Source organism: Rhinolophus ferrumequinum, chromosome 23 (genome assembly GCF_004115265.2).
Source record: "Rhinolophus ferrumequinum isolate MPI-CBG mRhiFer1 chromosome 23, mRhiFer1_v1.p, whole genome shotgun sequence".
In the NCBI taxonomy this organism is placed as follows: Eukaryota; Metazoa; Chordata; class Mammalia; order Chiroptera; family Rhinolophidae; genus Rhinolophus; species Rhinolophus ferrumequinum.
The window spans coordinates 12,006,477-12,024,760 of record NC_046306.1 but is presented as its reverse complement, the minus strand read 5'-3'; the positions used below and the strand labels follow the sequence as shown (position 1 = coordinate 12,024,760).

Here is an 18,284-nt window from a genome sequence, read left to right as displayed (position 1 = left end):
TGAGGATGGGGCAGGGGGCTGATGTGAGGCCAAGCCCACTTTGGCCGTGGGTAGAGGCCAGTCATGGCAGCAACCCGAAGTCCCCAGCCCCTCAGTGGTACCTGGCCTGGCTTTGCGTCCTCACACACAGCTGCCTCGTAGGGTGTGGCCAGCTCGGGGGGATTGTCGTTCACATCCAGGATTCGGATCCTTAGGGATGCCCGGGAGAGCTGGGCATGATTGTCTGTAAAGAGCACAGGAGTTGGGTTAGAGGCGTCAAGTGTGAGACCTAGACAACCTCCCTGCCCCACCTGCTGCTGGATAAGGTCAGGCAGGGGGGTCACACTGAGAGATGTGTGGCTTGGTCAGTGGTACGAGTACCAGGACTGAGGACGTCTGGCATAAACGGGTTATCATCACTATCCCCATCACCACCATTAGATTATCACCGTAGCCATCACCATTACTGTCACTGTCACCATCACCACCACTGACATTAGCCTTGGCACCACTGGCGTCATCACCACCACCTTCACCACCATAATCACCACCAGTTGCTATCCCCAATTGCTATCCAATACCACCAATACCACCAATACCACCAATTGCTATCCCCACACCATCACCATCACCATCACAACGACTACTGTCACCATCACCATCACCATGATGACCGTCACCATCACCATGACTACTGTCACCGTCACCATCACCATGACTACTGTCACCGTCACCATCACCATGACTACTGTCACCATCACCATCACCATCACCATGATTACTACCACTCCCACCATTAGTATTGTCATGGCCAGCTCTGCCACTATAACTATCAGTACTACCGTCACCTTCCTCACCACCACCACGATCACCAATGCCATCCTGACACCTCTCTTACCATCACTACCATCACCATTAGAATTACTACCACCACCAGTCTATCCACTAGCACCACCTTTATCATCTCTACCATCGTCACAAACACGGAGGCCATCACCATCACCACCCTTCACAGCACCACCATTGCCACTCATGCCATGACCCCCACCTCCATCACCCCTGTGACCATCACAGCATCACCCCCACTCCCATCTCCAACACCACTATCGTCATGGCTGCCAGCTTATCCTAGCATCTTAGAGTACACAGAATGCACCTGGAGCATCCACACTTATTATTTCAGGCATCCTTCTAGAAATCCTGTGGTTTGGTACAATTCATGTCCCCATATTGCAGGAGAGAAACTAAAACATGGGCAAGTTTCAAGACTTGATCCGCTGGCAACTGAATCCCCAAAACTTCTGCTCTCTCAAGACCCGATCCTGAGAGGGCAAGACAAGTCCACTGGAAGTGGGTTTTGGCCCGGGTCCTCAAAACCATGAAGTCCCCACTCCTCCAACTATGATGCCTTTGAGGTCAAGGTCTCTGTCGTATTACTACTCCCTGGGTCCCCAGCCTAGTGGGATATGGCACAGAGTAGGTTCTGATATACTTGTTGCATGGATGAATGAAGCCTGGAAGGATTTAGATAGAGAGACTTGAATCCCAGGCATGGCTCTGTCCTGGACCCAGCGTTTGATGGTGGGTCCCTCTCTGATATTAGTTTCCACACCTGGAAGATGAATACAGCATCATGATTAAGAGCAAGAACTCCGCAGCCACGTGGTTCTGACCCCAGCTCTCACTTAGTGGGATCCATGCCAAGTCAATTGTCTTCTCTGTGCCTCAGTTTTCTCACCAGTAAAATGGGATTACAAATAATGGTTAAGAGAACAGATTGAGTTAATATGTGTAAAGCCCTAGAAAACAGTATACAACACACAGCAAGTGCTACATAAGGATTTGTTGAATAAACAAATACCCTTGAAGGCGCTGTTCAGCAGGGACATCAAGTGGCTAGGATGTTGGGATACCTCATCCCAGCCTGTCCTCTCTGAGCAGTACCCCGAATGTTGGCCGTCTCAAGCTGTACCGCCCAGACCTCTGAGTGGTCATTGGTGCCCTGTCCTCAGCTGCCTAAGCCGTGAGCTCACGACTCACATACTCCACCTGCCAGCAACTTCAAGGACATCCCCAGGGAGAGGAAACTACCCCTTCCAAGGAGCCAGTCGATGGTTGGGTCTCTGGATGTCTGATAGGGAGCTATTTTGGGGACAACATGGAAGCTTCCAGGCAACCAGGGACCCTGTGAGATTTGAGGGGAGTGGGGCTGGATGGCTGCCTCTTCCTCTGAACTCAGGGTGCACTGAACGCTGACTACAGCTGCTCGTGTGTTGATAGAAATGGACAGTGGGAGGCAGGTGTAGCTATCTCCTGGGGTGTCTGGGAAAGGGTGTGTGTGTGTGTGTGTGCGCACGCACATGCCTTTAATTAACTCAGACTCTGACCCTTCTCTGGAGCTCCTCTTAGCCAGGGGCACCTTATCTTCTCAGCTCACCCAGATCGGCTGTTTCAGCGATTAGAGGGGGCTTTTCTGAGGGCGAGAAATGGGAGTCGTGACTGGGAATGCCGGGTGAGCTGTTATTTTTAAGAGCATGTTGCTGGAGAACTTAAACAGAGAGCCGTCTGTCGCCAGGAACAGGCACCTCTCTCCCCGCTGAGTCAGAGGGAGGGTAGGGGGAGGCGGCCAAAGCCTCAGTGCCCGTCCTGGGTACTCTCCCTTGCTGTGGGGGCGGTGCAGGGGCTGGAGGGTCCTGTGGGCCATGCAGAAGGAAGACCTCTGAGCAGGACAAGTTCCTCCCTCACTGGGCAGCCACCCTGCTGGAGGGCTGGGCCCACTGCTGGTGAGACTCCCATTATAGCACCATTTCTTTGGGTCCTGCTGGGCCTCTCCTACTTCCTCTTTTTTTAAAAAAAATTTCAGCTTTATTGAGATGTAATTGACATAGAACATGGTGTTAGTTTGAGGTGTACCATGTGTATATTGTGAAATGGTTACCACAGTAGTGGGTTAGTTAACACATCCTTCCCCTCATAATTACCATTTTGTGGTTGTCTTACCTACTTTTAAAATGTCACAGGTCATCTCTTAGGAGAGCCCTGGAGCCTTTGGCATGAGTCTCAGCTCTAAGAGGTGGGCCACTGAAGAGGTGAGCCTTTACCTTGCCAAAGTTGCCACCTGCAAAGTCTCATAGGGAATTATCCCAGGGACTGGCTGGGAAGCCCCAGAGCTTGATCCAGTGCCCTTGATGTCATAGTAGTTCCCAGCCTGGCGGCACATTCGAATCACCTGGAAAGTCTTAAAAACACACCAATGCCCAAGGCTTGGTTATTGATGATTTTTAAACAGCTCTAGGAATCTAATACGTATTAAGGGTGGCCAACCGCTGTCCTGGGTGACTGACAGGTGGTGGAGTCCAACCTGACGTCTTACCTCTGATTGACTTCCTCCAAACCCCTCGTGTTCAGAGTTAGCATCATTTGTAAGAACTGATGATAATAATTCATATGGTTACCACTTTAAATGTTTCTGGTATAAAACAAGGAATTCATCCAGTAACTAATCTTCACGGCTGTGTAAGACTTTCCAATTTATAACAAACTTTCTTCTCTATGAGGTCTGACAATTAAGTTCCTGAACTTGTGGCAACAATGTTGCTAACCTCTTTTGATATCAGAGGTATTATTCATTATGAATTTGTACAAACTGGACAAACAGTTAACCAAGTTTACTATCTGGAAGTGCTGAAAAGGCTGCATGAAAAAGTTAGACGACCTGAACTTTTCGCCAACAATTCATGGCTCTTGCATCACGACAATGCACCAGCTCACACGGCACTGTCTGTGAGGGAGTTTTTAGCCAGTAAACAAATAACTGTATTGGAACACCCTCCCTACTCACCTGAGCTGGCCCCCAATGACTTCTTTCTTTACCTGAAGGTAAAGGAAATATTGAAAGGAAGACATTTGGATGACATTCAGGACATCAAGGGTAGTATGACAAGAGCTCTGATGGCCATTGCAGAAAAAAAGTTCCAAAATTGCTTTGAAGGGTGGACTAGATGCTGGTATCAGTGCATAGCTTCTCAAGGGAAGTATTTCGAAGGTGACTGTAGTCATATTCAGCAATGAGGTATGTAGCACTTTTTCCTAGGATGAGTTCGCGAACTTAATTGTCTTACCTTGTATGACCACATTTGATCCTCAAAACAACCTGTAAAGGAAGTCTTATTAAACCCATTTTGTAGATGAGAAAACTGAGGCCCAGAAAGACGAAAAACTTTGCCCAAAGCCACAGGCAAGTCAGGGGTAGAGCTGGGCTGGGTCCTTGGTTTCCTGACTCCAAGTCTAGTGCTTGGTCTACATACAAGGCCAGTGGGTCCTCCAGCTGCCTGGATATGTGTCCATCCAGCGGCAACTACTGCTCAGACCCAGGCTCACGCTGACCTCACCCACACCCAGCAGCAGGTGCCCTCTCCAGAGGCCGGATCCCCCATGGGTCCCACTCCTTCTCTTGGCATCTCAGTTCAGCTGACTGACATGCAAATTAGTTTAATTATTTCTTCTTCTAAAATAAATTATATTTTGCAGTAGCTGCAATATGTTGTGTCAGGCAAAATTACATTCAATATTTTTAAACTAATTGATGCAGCCCTGAGGAAGGCTGATTGACAGCCCAGAGCTGAGCAGGCCTGCAGCCTTCACGGATTCCTAAATTAAAATTAAACCTGCTTCGGCCTGGTGCTTCTTCCCTGAGCCGGCTCGCCATTCATTCATCTGGGAGGTGGCAGGTGATGCCCTGGGGGTTTGGGGGGCTGATGGGCCGAGGGGCCTGGGCAGTTCAGTGGGTACCTCAGGAAGAGGCCATACTTGGGGCAGGAGGATGGCTGTGCAGTGTGGGCGGCTCTCTTACCTTCTTTGGGCCCCAGAGTCTCTTATGTATAATGGATGGGAGGTTGGACCAAGCAACAGGGAGCTGAGACTTCTGGTCTCTGCTGACAATTATGGATTGAACACTTCCTTTGTATTAAGGACATACGGTGAACAAGAGCGGCATGGTCTCTCAGGCTAGTGGCAGGGACAGACATTACTCCACTGTGATAAGAATGGAGAAGTGAAAGTTCAGAAGCTGTGAGAGCCTGGAGCAGGGGTTCTGACCCTGTTGGGGTACAGGGATGTTTTCCCCTGGAGCAGGTGACCTACAGGCTGAGATTGAACTAGGAAGCAAAGTAGGAATTGTGAATCTCGTTGTTAAACCAATCAGATGCAGGGGATGGGAGGGAGTGTGCCTCAGTGAGTGGGAAGAATATGTTCAAAGGTCCTGTGGTGGGAGGAGGTGTGGATAACGACTCTGGATTCCTTCCAAGGAAGACGCCAGCCCCTGGCAGTGACTCACCGGAACCAAACTGGGCTTGGAGGGCTAGGGGCCCCTGGGAAGGGAAGAGGAGATGGGACCTGGCCTGGTGACTCTGTTGGGGCACTCCTAGGAATGTGCTCCTTCCCAGAAAAGCACCAGCAAATACACACTGAGCACCTGCCATGGGCCAGGGTCTGTGCTGCCCCATTTCATTGGGTCAACAATTGTGGGAGGTGGGAACTAGTATTATTGCTATTTTACTGATGAGAAAACCAGCTCAGAGAGGAAAAGAACTTGCCCAAGGTCTCATAGGGAATAATCAATGGAGCCAGAACTTGAACCTGGGTCTGGTTCCAAAGGGGGAGTTTCCAACCACCAGATGGTATTGACTTTCTTACCATCTTTTGGTGTCAGAATCCTAGTTGCCTTCCAGGTCCCAAACAAATGTCCCTGCCTCCTCCTGGAAGCTTTCCTTGACTACCTACCTCAGTCCTGGGTAATCCGAGTATAAGTCCAAGTTCTGCATGCCCACAAGACCCCATGGGATCTTCTGGTCACCTCCTCCCTGGCCTTGTGCCTCAGCCTTTTCTCCCTTTAGCTCTGCTCCAAGTTTGCTCCGTTTCCTCCTTCAGTTTTTTGCCCAGATGTCTTCTCAGAGAAAGCTCCCCTGATGACCTTATTTAATTTTGCCCCTTGCCACCCCACCAGACACTCTCTTCTCTGTTTTATTTCTCTCCACAGCACTTATCCAACATCCTTCATGCTTTTACTTGCTTAACTGGTTCTCGTCCATCTCCCCGACGAGAAAGTAAGCAGAATTTGGTCTGTTTTGTTTACTGCCGTATCCCTAGCACCCATGCGTGTGACACATAATGGGAGCTTAATAAAGATTGCAAAATAAATGGATTTCATTGTCTATGGCACCCCTGACTATGCTGGACTAATTCTGTGGGGGTCGCACCCCCTCCAGGATCTCTCCATCTAGGAAACCGTCAAGCTGTGCGACTCTGTGCCTGCCTCTCTCTCTAGACCAAGGTCTTCTCATCAGTAAAACAAATGCAGTTGGACTTGAAAGTTCTTCTTGGCTGTCACAGAAAAAGAGAGAAGCTCCGAGAGAAAGAGAGACCTGAGGCTGTGAGAGTGAGAGTGGGAAGGAGAGTGAGAAGTGGGGAGAGGGAGGGAAGGGGCAGCTGGAAGGAACCTCCTGCCCACACATGTACTGCGGTGGGGGCAGGAGCAGAGGCTGGACCCTCTTCTGCACCATCTCCTCAGCCCCTCCCCCTCCCAAGGGAATTAAATTGCATCCAAACACCAGGCACTGATTAGAGCTGGCCAGCTGGGCAGGAAGATTGATCATCCCAATTACCAGCTAGCCAAGACGGGGCTGGGTGAACAGGTGGGGGTGCGCCAGGGGAGGGGCTGTCAGGTTGTCAGGAGTGGACTCCTTGCATGTCCCCACTCACCTCCAGTGGGAGTGGGAGGTCTGGGCACCCTTCCCTGTCTCTCTTGGGGACTTCGATGATCTGTTTGGCTTCCACATGGAGATTGGAGGCTTTGACCTTGTCGGGGAGAATTTAGTCCTCCACAGGGTGGGAGAGGACTTCTGCGTGAAGTGGGGGCCTGGACTCAGGAGGTGTGGGAAATGGTTTTCCTCTTTAGGGCTGAGCTGGTCCTGATATTCTGCGCTGTCCTATGGAGGCTCCAGCGACATCACAAAATCTTTATTCCTTCGGCATCTGTTAGGCATTTGAGGTGGCACAGGATCCCGGGAGTTACCCAGTCAAGAGGAGCCCAGGTCTGATTTACACACCTCTGGTGACAGGGAGCTCCCCGCCTCCCAAAGCAGCCCCTCTCAGGCAGGGCTGTGCCAAACCTCTTCCCCACACTCAGCCTCTCTGGCACTTCCTCTTACTGTCCTAGCCCTACGGTGGTACCCCCAGCACACATGCAAGCCTGGCGCTTCCTGACAGCGTCCCATCTGTTCTCCTGCTCCAGGCTGTCCCCCTCCTATTTACCCTCCCCTGTCAACCTGAGGGAATATTGGGGACCACACATCTGATCATGTCACTTTTCGGCTCAAAGACCTACACCGGCTCCCTGTCATCTCCAGGAGATGTCTGGCTCCTCACAGAACATCCAGTGAGTTTCTGCATGCTCACCTCTTGCCTGCTCCAGCCACCTTCCAGCCCCAGCGTCTGGACATAAGCCCATCTCTCTGTCCTTGGAGTGGGCAGCGGACTGTCCAAGCCTCTGGGCCTTTGCAAGCACTGGTCTTTCTGCTGGGAGCACCCAAACCTCCTTTCAAAGTCTTCCTTAGCTTCGAGACCCAACTCAGAGGTCCCCTCCTCTGGGAATCTCCCCCTCTGGCTGGGCAAGTCCCTCCTGGCTCCCCCTCCCCCAGTGCCCACCGCCCCCTGACTTCTCCTCACTGTTGATGTGTCACTCCCCTGCCCACCCTGAGCTCCCAAGGTCAGTGGCCTTGTACTACCAGATCGCAGTGCCCAATGTGAGCCAGCTGAGTGACAGGGGCCCTCAGAAAACACTGGCTGAGGGTAGACATGGGGGAGTGACCCTGGAAGAAACTGAGCACTCTTTGCCACTCAAACCCCACTGCACCCCCTCACCCCTTTTCTGCTCCTACCTCCAGCCTCCTCAGATCGCCCTCTGTTGTCCTAAGGAGCACATTTCTGAAGTTGGAGTCAGAAATCTACCTCATTGTCGGATTTGGAAAAGTTGCTTCCCTTCCTTGGACTCAGTCTCCCCAGCTATGAAATGGGAGAGAGGCAGAAGGAGGCTGGAGTCCATCATCTCCAACATTCCCTCTCCCTTCAGATTCTTTCTCTGGCTATGAATAGCACCTACTGTGTGTCAGTAACCATGCTAAGCACCTTACATGCATGATTTCTAATGTACACGACATGAGATGTTTTATATAAAGCATTCAGCATGATGTCTGGCTTATTGTAAGCGTCAAATAAAGAGAAACTGCTGTTATTAATAGTTATATCCTTACAGTGATCCAACACCATTCTATAGATGAGGAAACGAAGGCAACCAGAGGGGAGTGACTTGTCCAAATCACACAGCTGGCAACCATGCAGCTAGAACCAGTTGCTCTCCATCAGGCCACCCTCTGTCCTAACTGGTGGGCCAGCCCTTTTAGCCCTTCATTTAGGAAGAGAGAGATGAACTACTCCCACAAATGCATATAGAAATCATAAAGCATGCTCTGGAGTCTGAAGGAAAAATCAGGGTGTTGTAAGATGTCACTTGGCCTAGGTGACCCAGATGGAGAAGCTTCTAGCTAATCTGGGTAACGCTTGGCTGTCCTGGGCAGCTGGATACCACCCCTGCAGACCAGCGTAGAGCCTGGCCGCCCTGGAAGAGGGAGCTGGATGCAGCCCCTGGCATCGTCTATCCCAGTGCTGACTTTCCAAGTCCCCCCCTGTCTCTTTGAAGACTGTCCCTTTACAACTGCCCTTTCCACTGAAGGATTCAGACACAAATTGTACTTTAAATTCAATATCGGTCATTAATATTTCATGATTACAAAACGTTAAAGATAATGTCAGGGAAGGAGCGTCTGCATGGGCAGAATGGATGACTCAGAAGTTCGGGAGAGGGGAGCTGGCATACTAAGTGGCTGGGGAGTCTTGAGGTAATCCAGCCTGACAGGAGGCGGCTCCCGGCTGAGTGCAGCGCTCTCCAAGGTGCTCTCCAGGCTCCACTGCTGTGTATAAATATTTCCCCTCTGATTCTTGTCACCTTATGTTTGTTAGACGTGGAGCAGGCAGGGCCAGCAATGACCCTGTGAGCAACCCCTGCTTCTGAGGAAGCCAAGTGGATGCTTCAGCCCCAGGGCACAGGCAGGCAGATCCATTGTCCTTGCACTTGGAGCCCAGGCTGGCTGCAGGGAGGCGGGAGGTCTGGGGTGGAGCCCGGGCCCCACATGGACTTGCTCTGTGACCTTGGGGCCATGGGTCTTCCTCCCTGAACCTCTGTTTCCTCCTCTGCAAAGTGGGGATAATGATTTTGTCCTTGTCCCTTGGAGATAATGAGAAGTTGGAGTGGGAGTGGGTGGATTATTGGTGACACTTCCTGGCTTCACGCCTGGCACCAAGGAATTAAGACTTGAGGGGCATCTGCGGGAGAGCTGGGCTCTGAAGTCAGACAGGCTGGGGCTGGGCATTTGGATAAATGACTCTCCCTCCCCTCGTCTCAGTTTCCTCATCCACACAAGGGGATAATAGCAGAATCGACACCCCTTAGGTGGGAAGATTCAACGAGCACACCGCTGGAAAGGGCCTCACACAGAGTCAGTGCTTAAGTCAAGTGCACAGTGTCAAGATCAACAGATACCACGAACTGGGCATGTATTAAGTACTAGGTTAAATTCTTTCTCTGAATTATCCTACTTAATCCTCCCACCAGCACTGGGAAGTGGCAACCATTCATTTTCCCATTGATTAATATCCCGGTGCGGGTTGGGCAAAAGTTGTGGAGTGAGGCTTAGAGAGGGAGGGTCTCTAGTTCAGGGACTAGTCTTCTCCTTCTCCACAGTCAGATGCTGGGGATTGGTGGGTGGAATGGGGGTGGGGCTCAGAAAGCACCTGGAAAAAACGAGTCCACACAGCAATGCTATGGTGGGAACCCGGCAGACTTGGTCCAAATCCCAGTTCTGCCACTGCACATCCTGGGGCAAGTCTCCTAACTCTCAGAGCCTCGATTTTCCCATCAGTAAAATGGGTGCTGATCATGATTCAATACAAGCATGTTCTAGAAAGTGACTAGCCTAGCATGTGCATTAAGTAAACAGTATAAAATGTCCCCCACATTCTTCCTCCGGTGAAATGGCAGCATTGCAGACTTTGTATGCTACTCTAGCTGCTTTCTGAAAGAGACTCACTGGGTAGAAGCACAATGCTAAACCCAAAGGAGGGCATGCTTGTGCTGGGAGGTCAGACAGTGGGACAGGCTGGGGGGGTGGAGATGTATATGTGGTGAGGGAGAGGAGGCATCTCTGCCCAGCAGCCAGGCCAGTCCCCTTGGCTGTGCAGGGAGCAGATTCTGGGGGGCAGGGAAGGGGAGCTCTCTTCCCCTCAGTCCAGCCGACACTTCCTCTCTAGCCACCTTTGTTATCTTCCTTTCATGCGGTTGGCGGCGGAGTGGATTCAAAGGCTTAGGAGCAGCAGGCACTGAGGTTTGAGCCAGCTTTGTATTTTCTTTTAAACTGAAGTTGAAAGAGACGAAGGGAACTTCAGCCTAGGGACTTCCTCGGCCCCAGCCCTGGAATGGGCTGGTGGGGACAGCAAAGTGGGAGGGCGCCAGCAGGAAGAGGAGGAGGAAGGCTGGCAGGAGGGCTCACAGGGGCAGGAGGAGCTTGGGGACCCGAGATGTGCAGAGGGGAGTTTGAATGGCACGTGCCTGAGGCTCAGAGCCTCATGATGGCCTACTGGTGGCTCTGCTGCCTTCCGAGACCTTGAGAGCTGCCAGGGCGAGGACAGCACTTCAGGCAGCCTATGGGAGAGGCCTGGAGCTGCACTCTTTCCTCTCCTGGTGATCCGTGGATCCCATGCTCTTAGTTCCTTACCTCTGCAGCCTTATTTCTCTAGACCCAATGTCTCAGGCCTCCCTGCGTTCTCTTTCTCACACTTCTCCCTAGCTGCACTAAAGTGTGCCTGTGAAACATGCACGTGCGCGCACGCGCGCGCGCGCACACACACACACACACACACACTCTTCCAGAAACTCAGGCCAAGCACCTTGGAATCATCCTTGATCCCTCTCCATGTTACATCCATGTCATCTCATCAGCAGGTCCTGTGGGCTCTTTCTTCAGCCTGTCTCCCAAAGCCAACCACTTCTCACCTTCTCCATGGGCTAGGCCACCATCTTCCCTTCCTGGCATTATTCCCTACTTTCTCCTTCCAATGCAGCAGCCAGAGGTATCCTGTCAGGTAAGATCCCGGCTCTGCTCAACGCCCCCAGCACCTCCCACATCATTTGGAGGAAAGCCCAGAGACCCCGCAATCACTGACCACTCTGCCCTCTCCAACACACCGGCCTCCTTGCTGCTCCTGCAACAGGCCAGGCAAACTACAACCTCAGAGCCTTCGCCCTGGCTCTTCCCTCTTCTTGGAACACGCTTCCCTCAGGTGTGGGCATGACTCCCTTACTTGACTGAGGTCTCTGTTGAAATGTCTCCTCAGAGAGGCCTTCTCCTAAGAGAAACAACACTCTTTCCCTCCCCATGCCCTCCCCCCTGCTTTCTTCTTCCCGTTTCTTATTAGCGCTTCGCGTCTCCTGACATCTGACATACGCCCTTTCTCGCAGTGTGTTGACAGGTCTAGCTCCTCCCTAAGAACACAGGAGCTTTTCTGTCTTGTTCTAGGGCTGTATCCCCAGCCTCTACAACAGGGCTTGGTATGTAGTGGGGTGCTTAATAAATGCTGAGGAAAGAAAACCAGCCTCAAGTCTGGCCCTGCCCACTCGACGCGGGGGCGTGGGAGGGGGAAGAGATCCTTCCCGCATCCCTGTTCTTGCCCATTCGCTTTTGCCTCCTCCGACGCCACCAGCTTGGCCCAGCTTCTTCCCCGCCTCAGCCCTGCCCCTAAGCCTTTACCCCGCCCCGCTTGCTCCTCCCCTCCGCTTACCGGCCTCCATAGCCAGTACCGTGATGTTGTGCCAGCCGGCTGTCTCACGGTCTAGTCCCTTGCCGGTCACAATAGCGCCCGTGTCCGCATCGATGTCAAAGATCTGGTCCAAATCTGAGTCGCGGTCGATGGCGTACCTGCGGGAGGCAGAGTGCGGCGGATTGAAGGGGCCCTGGACCAGGCGGAGCCCGCGCCCATACCCCCCTGCCACCCTAACTCACCCCAAAAGAGGGACCAACTGCCTGGGTGACACAGGAGCAGAGAAACCCTTTCCAATAGAGAAGAGGGGAAAGTGATCTGGGTTTGCAGCTCAGCTGCACTGGGTACCTGCCGTGGGACCACTCGCAGCGCTCAAACTTTCTGAGCCTCAGTTTCCTCAGTTGAGTAACCGGGCTAATAATTTGCACCCCACAGTTGTTGTGAGGGCTGGAAATGGGCAGAGTCCCAGGCACAGAGTTAGCACTTGCTGGATATTCGATTCTTATCTTTCCAGAAGAGATGACCCTAGAAATGGACTTGAGAAGGGGGCAGGGCTGGCATGGGGCAGGGGGAAGAGAAGGTGCAAAGGCAGGCAGGTAAGAATCATTCAGAAAATAGCACATGGTGCAAGATGGGTAGAACTGGGAAGTGGGGAGAGTTCGGCACCAGAACACCAGGGCACAGAATTCAGGGGTTTGACGTACTGGGGGAGGGGAGGCTAAGGGGAATTTTGAGCCGGAGACAGGGGGTCGGCTCTGGAGTTATGAGGCTCTCTCTAGACGCCTGGACATGGAGGCCCCAGGCCAGAGAAATGGGCGGAGTGACGCCGTGTGGAAGGGGTCTGGGGGGAAGGCTGCTGGCCCCTCCCCGCCTGTGCAGCACGAGCGAGCTAATCTGCGGCTTTTCAGCTGCTGCGTGAAAAAGCCCTTTGTTCCGCCTTCTTCCCCGGCCTTTGTGTGGCGGCTCTAGGCCTGAAAGGCCCGTGTCCAACACATGTCTCCGGCGGCAGCCCAGAGAGGCCCCCGCCAGCGCTGGCCGCCGCTTCCCCGCGCTGATAACGTGGGCGGGGGCGCCGCCAGGCTGCACAGCCCACAAAGGCCTCGAATGCCAAGCAAGGACTCTTTGTGCAGCAGGACAAAGCAGCGTAGTGGGCGGGGCTCCGCCCGAGGCACCTGCTCCTCCCAAAGGCAGGAGGAAAGGGGCCGTTTCACCTACTTCCAGAGTGGAAAACTGAGGCCCAGGGAGGCAAGGACAACAGAAACCCTGCTGGGGGCCCAAAGCCCTCACATGACCCTTCAGTGGGGCTTTGGCTGCCTTATCAAACTTCTCTGAACCTCAGTTTCCTCATCGGTTGAATGGGGATAAGCCACCCAGTGGGACTGCACAGGTCTGAGAGTTGTCAGAGCTGGATTTTAATGCACTGCTACCGTGTTTTCCCGAAAATAAGACCTAGCCAGACAATCAGCTCTAATGCATCTTTTGGAGCAAAAATTAATATAAGACCCGGTCTTATTTTACTATAAGACCAGGTATAATATAATATAATATAATATAATATAATACCGGGTCTTATATTAATTTTTGCTCCAAAAGATGCATTAGAGATGATTGTCTGGCTAGGTCTTATTTTCGGGGAAACAGGGTACTTATTCTACCTGTGTGACCTTGGACAAGTCACTGGACCTCCTTGGCCTCTGTGCTTATCTGGAAAAGGGGGTGATTCATACTCACCTCCCACTGGTGTGTGTTAGAGGAGGTGATTCATGGATCTGGCCATAGGTGACAGCCCTTATTCTTTTCATATTTACTGCCATAGTGGAGGCGAAGGTTTGTGGCAAACTGCAAAGGGCTGTGCCTATGGCTGTAGTGGGCATTATAGCCAGTCCCGAGTCCCCACTTAATGCTCTTCCCCATCCCTAAGCTGTTAACTCTACCTCCTCCTTGCTCCTGAGTAGCCTGGGTCCTCCTGACCTGGGTGACAATGTGTGGAAGGTTCAGACCCAAGATGATAGATAATCACAGCCACTGTGCAGCACTTAACAGTTTGTAGCTTGCTTTTCCTCTAGCCATCCCTCCATTTATTCCTTTATGCCTAGACATTGAGTGCCTTCTCTCTGCTGCTCTGTGCTAGGCCCTGGGGATAAAGGGGCAAACAAGACAGATGAGGTCCCTGCATGGCATCCTGTGAGGCTGATGTGATCTCCCCATTTTGCAGATAAACATACTGCAGCTGAGAGAGGAAACCTGCCGAGCTTAGGACTGCCAAGTATGGTTATGCAGGTTGTGTCCTGCACAAAGGTACCAGGCTGAAGGGGGGCAGGGGGGTGAAGTCCAGCCAGTGTTCTACTTGCTAAGCCATGTGATCTTGTCCAGAGAGTATCTTCTCAAAGGGGGGCTTTTTTCTTATTTATGCAAAAGTACCCTATGGGCTAGTGATGACCGTGCCCAAGGTTGCACAGGGACTGTCACAGAATTGGAATTTGTACCCAAATTTGGGACTCTATACCCAAAGGTCTTTCTAGCTGTTGACCCATTCAAAGCTGCATCGAATGGAGTCTCAGGTCCCCTTTACCCCCAGCCTGGCCCTGTCAGATGTTTGGGTCCAAAGGAGGTAGAACCAGCTCAGCTGGAAGGAGCCATGGAGAGCTCCTCCTGCATTTACAGACAGGAGAACAGAGTCTGGGAGAGGGCCAGGGTGATGACACAGCCTGGGGCTTCTGATGTTTGGGTCAGGGCTGGGTGTGAGGCAGGGTTTGCAGGAGGATGCAGACTACCTCCTTCTTGCTTTTCCTCCCCTTTCTGTTCAGACCTTTCTCCTCTCTTCTCCTCCCTCCTCCTCTCCTCCTCTTCCTAGTTTTTCTTTTTTGTTTCCTCCCAGAAGGGAAGGGGGACTGGAATCTGAGTGGAGGCACTGTTCCCAAGGCCAAGGGGCGGGAGGCCACCATTAACCAGCTAAAGACTTGGGGCGGCAGGTCAGTGTGGCTGGCTGAGCCCAGGTGGTTTTGTTCCAGCTCAGGGAGCCAGCGAGTGAGTGGGAGGGAGGAGTGGGTTGGGCATGGCATGTGGCAAGGAGCGTGGCCTGGCAAATGTGGGAGGCGGGGGCGGGGGGAGGCTTGTGTGCCTCACGTGTAGGTACATGAGTTGTATGCCTGGTCTGTGTTGTGGGTGGAAAGTAAGTGTGTGTGTGTGTGTGTGTGTGTGCGTGTGTGTATGTGTGTGACTTGAATACGTGAGTGATGTGTGTGTGTCTGTGTGTGTGAGATACTGCTTTGCAGTTGGAAGAACAAAGGCACAAGAGGCAGCTGCTCAGCCCTGGGTCTGGACCCAGGTCCAGGTTGACCCCAGACTCGTCACTTCCATCTTTGAGCCTAATTTTCAGCAAAATGGAGATGATAATCCTACTTTGCAAGTAGTTGGAGGATTAAATGCCCAGCTGGGGGATAAGGTGCCTCGCTGAGTTCCAGGAAAATTTCTCTGTGAGTGAGAACTATTGTTATTCTAATTATTATTCAGAAATGTCTGGCAAGGGGTTACATAGGAGTCTCTCCAATCCCGTGTGTGGTCTGCGTGCCTGGGGCTGGGAGGCACCATGTGTGGTTGCTGGAGTATTGCCAGTGGTCTGAGAAGGACAGGAGGCAGCTTTGAGTCTAGGAGGTTTTGCTCAGATCTCACCATCCTGCTTCTTATGTGGCTAGCCAGGACCTGGAGGCCAGGAAGGAGTAGGTGGAGCGTGCAGTGAGAGAATGTGAGTATGTGTCAGCGAGTATGCGTGTGCGTGCATGTATGGATGCGTGTGTGCATGCACGCACGTGCAGGCAGGCCTGGGTATGGCGGTCAGGATTGTGGATCTGTGCCCATCTTCCCAGGAGGTTTGAAACCTAACTACGTGACCGTGGGCAAGTCACTGACTCTCTTTTCTTCAGTTTCCTCCTCTTAAAAATGGAGATGATGATGACAATAAATAATAATACCCATCTCGCAGGGTGTTTGTGAGATTAGACAAGTGACTACTAATAAAACACATAACAGCCCTGGGCACCGGCCACAGGATGTACTGAGTAGCTCTGATTTTTCTTTGCTGAGCAGACTTCGTGCCAGGCCTTGGTAAGGGCTTTACCTGCACGAGCTCCTTAAATCCTCCCAGGTACTGTCATCATCTCCCACACCCCCATTTTACAGAGGAGGAAACTGAGGCTCAGAAGAAGCCAGGTGCCAGGGTCAAATGAGCTGGTGAGTGGCAGATCCACGTTCCCAGCCCACATCTGTCCAGAGCCCCAGGTCTAAAGATACCCTCCTAAGGGCCAGCCAGGTACACCTGCCGGCTCCCACATGCTAGGAACACAAAACGCTGCTGTTGCCCAGGTTAGGGTGGGAGAAGTGGGGAGGGTACTGCTTCCTGGCTTGGGTGTGCATGTCGTTTTTTTTAATATGCACATGCATATGTGCATATAGAGCATACACGGGCATAATAAACATGAAAGCTGCAGGCTCATGGGTGTACAGGCTTCTGTGTCTGGGCTCACGTACATATACACACAGCAGGTTGAATGAGGCAGATGCTACCTGAGCTACTAGTGGAGGGGACTCTTCAGATACAAAAAGGTTGCCCCCCCAAATCAAGTGATTCCTCTCTATTCACTCCACCCTTTCTATGACTCTTTCCCCTTTACCCCCACCCCCAGTGGAAGGCACACACTGAAAGGGCACACACTCAAAGCCCACACATGATGCCTGGAAATCTGTACGTGGTTAGTACCGGTTGCAGAATGAAGGGGAGAAATGGGTGTCCAGACCACCAAGAAAAATGGTAATGTCCAAACACATAATCCTCCCTCCAACCTCGGGAGCACTGAGCACAGAATCTGGTACATAGTAGACATTCAATACCCATTTTTTGAATAAAGGACTCAGTCAGGTGCTATCAGGATGCCCGTTTTAGAGATGGGAAAACTGAGGCTTGAAGTGGGTGCCGTGATTTCCCCACAATTCTACAAATGAGCTGGGATTCAAACCCAGGTCTCCTCTGCTTCCAAAGCCCACGCACTTTCTGCTGCACCCACTGTGGCGTGCTGGGAGGAAATGAAATATTTGCTCTCTCTGGTCCAGTGCGGACTTTCCTGTTTTTGATGTTCAAAGGAGACTCCCAGGGGGCTGGGGCTGGTAGGACGATGGCTGGGCTGATAAATGGCCAGGCTATCTGCAAGGCTGTCTATTCCAGAAATGGGCCCATCTGAGTCCTCTCCTCCCTCCCTCGAAAGCCTTCCAAGGCTTCCCACTGCCTAAGGATAAAGTCCTACTCCTTCACCTGACATTCAAGGTCCCTCACAGCCTGTCCCCTCTGTCATCCCCCAAACCCTCTCACTGAGCTCATTCAGCTGATTGCCCTGCTCTTGCACATAACCGCCTGGCTCCACGATTCTATGCCCTGCGCTCACTGTCACTCCACCCTAGAGCACCCTGTTCTTGCTCAGGGCCACCTGGGAGAAGCCTGAGCTCACTCCCCTCCTTGGAGTTCCTTAGTCCTCAAGCCCCTGCCTCAGCCCAAGGCCACTCAGACATAGATTTGTCACCAGATTCATTCTGGTGGGCCCATGTCTGACTCACGCACAGGGGAGGGCACAGCACAATTTGGGAACTGCACTAACCACAGAGAGTAACAAATACGGGGGAAATGGCGGAAGGCTGGATTCAAGAAGCAAACAATGTGTTAAAAGCCCATTTCTTTCCCTTTCAAGCTGAGTGACATTGGGCGAGTCACTTCTCCTCTCTGACCCTCAGTTTCTTCGTCTGTAAAATGACTAAAATAGCTCCCGAGGCACAAATGCAATAGCGTGAGGCATCTTCCACTTTCCCCGGTGCAGGGACTCAGAAAAATCACACTATGCATCCGCGTTTCCATATTTCCCAGGTACCTACTGTGCTGGGCAAAACCTCCCAGAATACCACTTCCTTTCCAGGAACACAGCAAGTTTGTTCCTGCCTCAGGACCTCTGCGCTTCTTATTGCCTCTACTTGGAACATGCTTCCCCTCCTCTATCCGTGGTTCGCTCTCTCTTTATCATTCTGATCTCAGCTCCTTTGTCAACTCCTTGACCACTTAACCCAAAGCAGCCCCCTGTGGCCCCAATCCTTCCTTATCCTACTACCCTGTTTATTTTCTTTCATAGCTCTTATAAGCAATGATCCCATTTAATCATCTGTTGCCTTCTGTCAACGACCTTAACCACTTGTTGACCGGCTCCCCCCAGGATAAGGCAGCGTCCATGCGGGCAGGGACAGAGTATTGTCACCACTATTTCTGCTTGCCCGGAACGGTGCTGGACATGACTCAATGAGTAGGTGTTGACTGAGCCCGTGACCCTCAGAGCTGGGAAGGA

At 52.0% G+C, this 18,284-nt stretch overlaps 1 protein-coding gene across 2 annotated transcripts in view; it reads right to left on the bottom strand.

The window, feature by feature from the left end:
* CDH22 (cadherin 22) overlaps positions 1-18,284 on the bottom strand; it is a 123,101-nt gene that overhangs the window by 10,250 nt on the left and 94,567 nt on the right. For both annotated transcript variants that reach the window (XM_033095197.1, XM_033095199.1), the window contains 2 exons: positions 11,929-12,065; positions 102-223 (listed from right to left, as the gene is read on the bottom strand). In XM_033095197.1, coding sequence (XP_032951088.1) covers positions 102-223; positions 11,929-12,065 — 259 coding nt within the window. The remainder of the gene's footprint in view (positions 1-101; positions 224-11,928; positions 12,066-18,284) is intronic.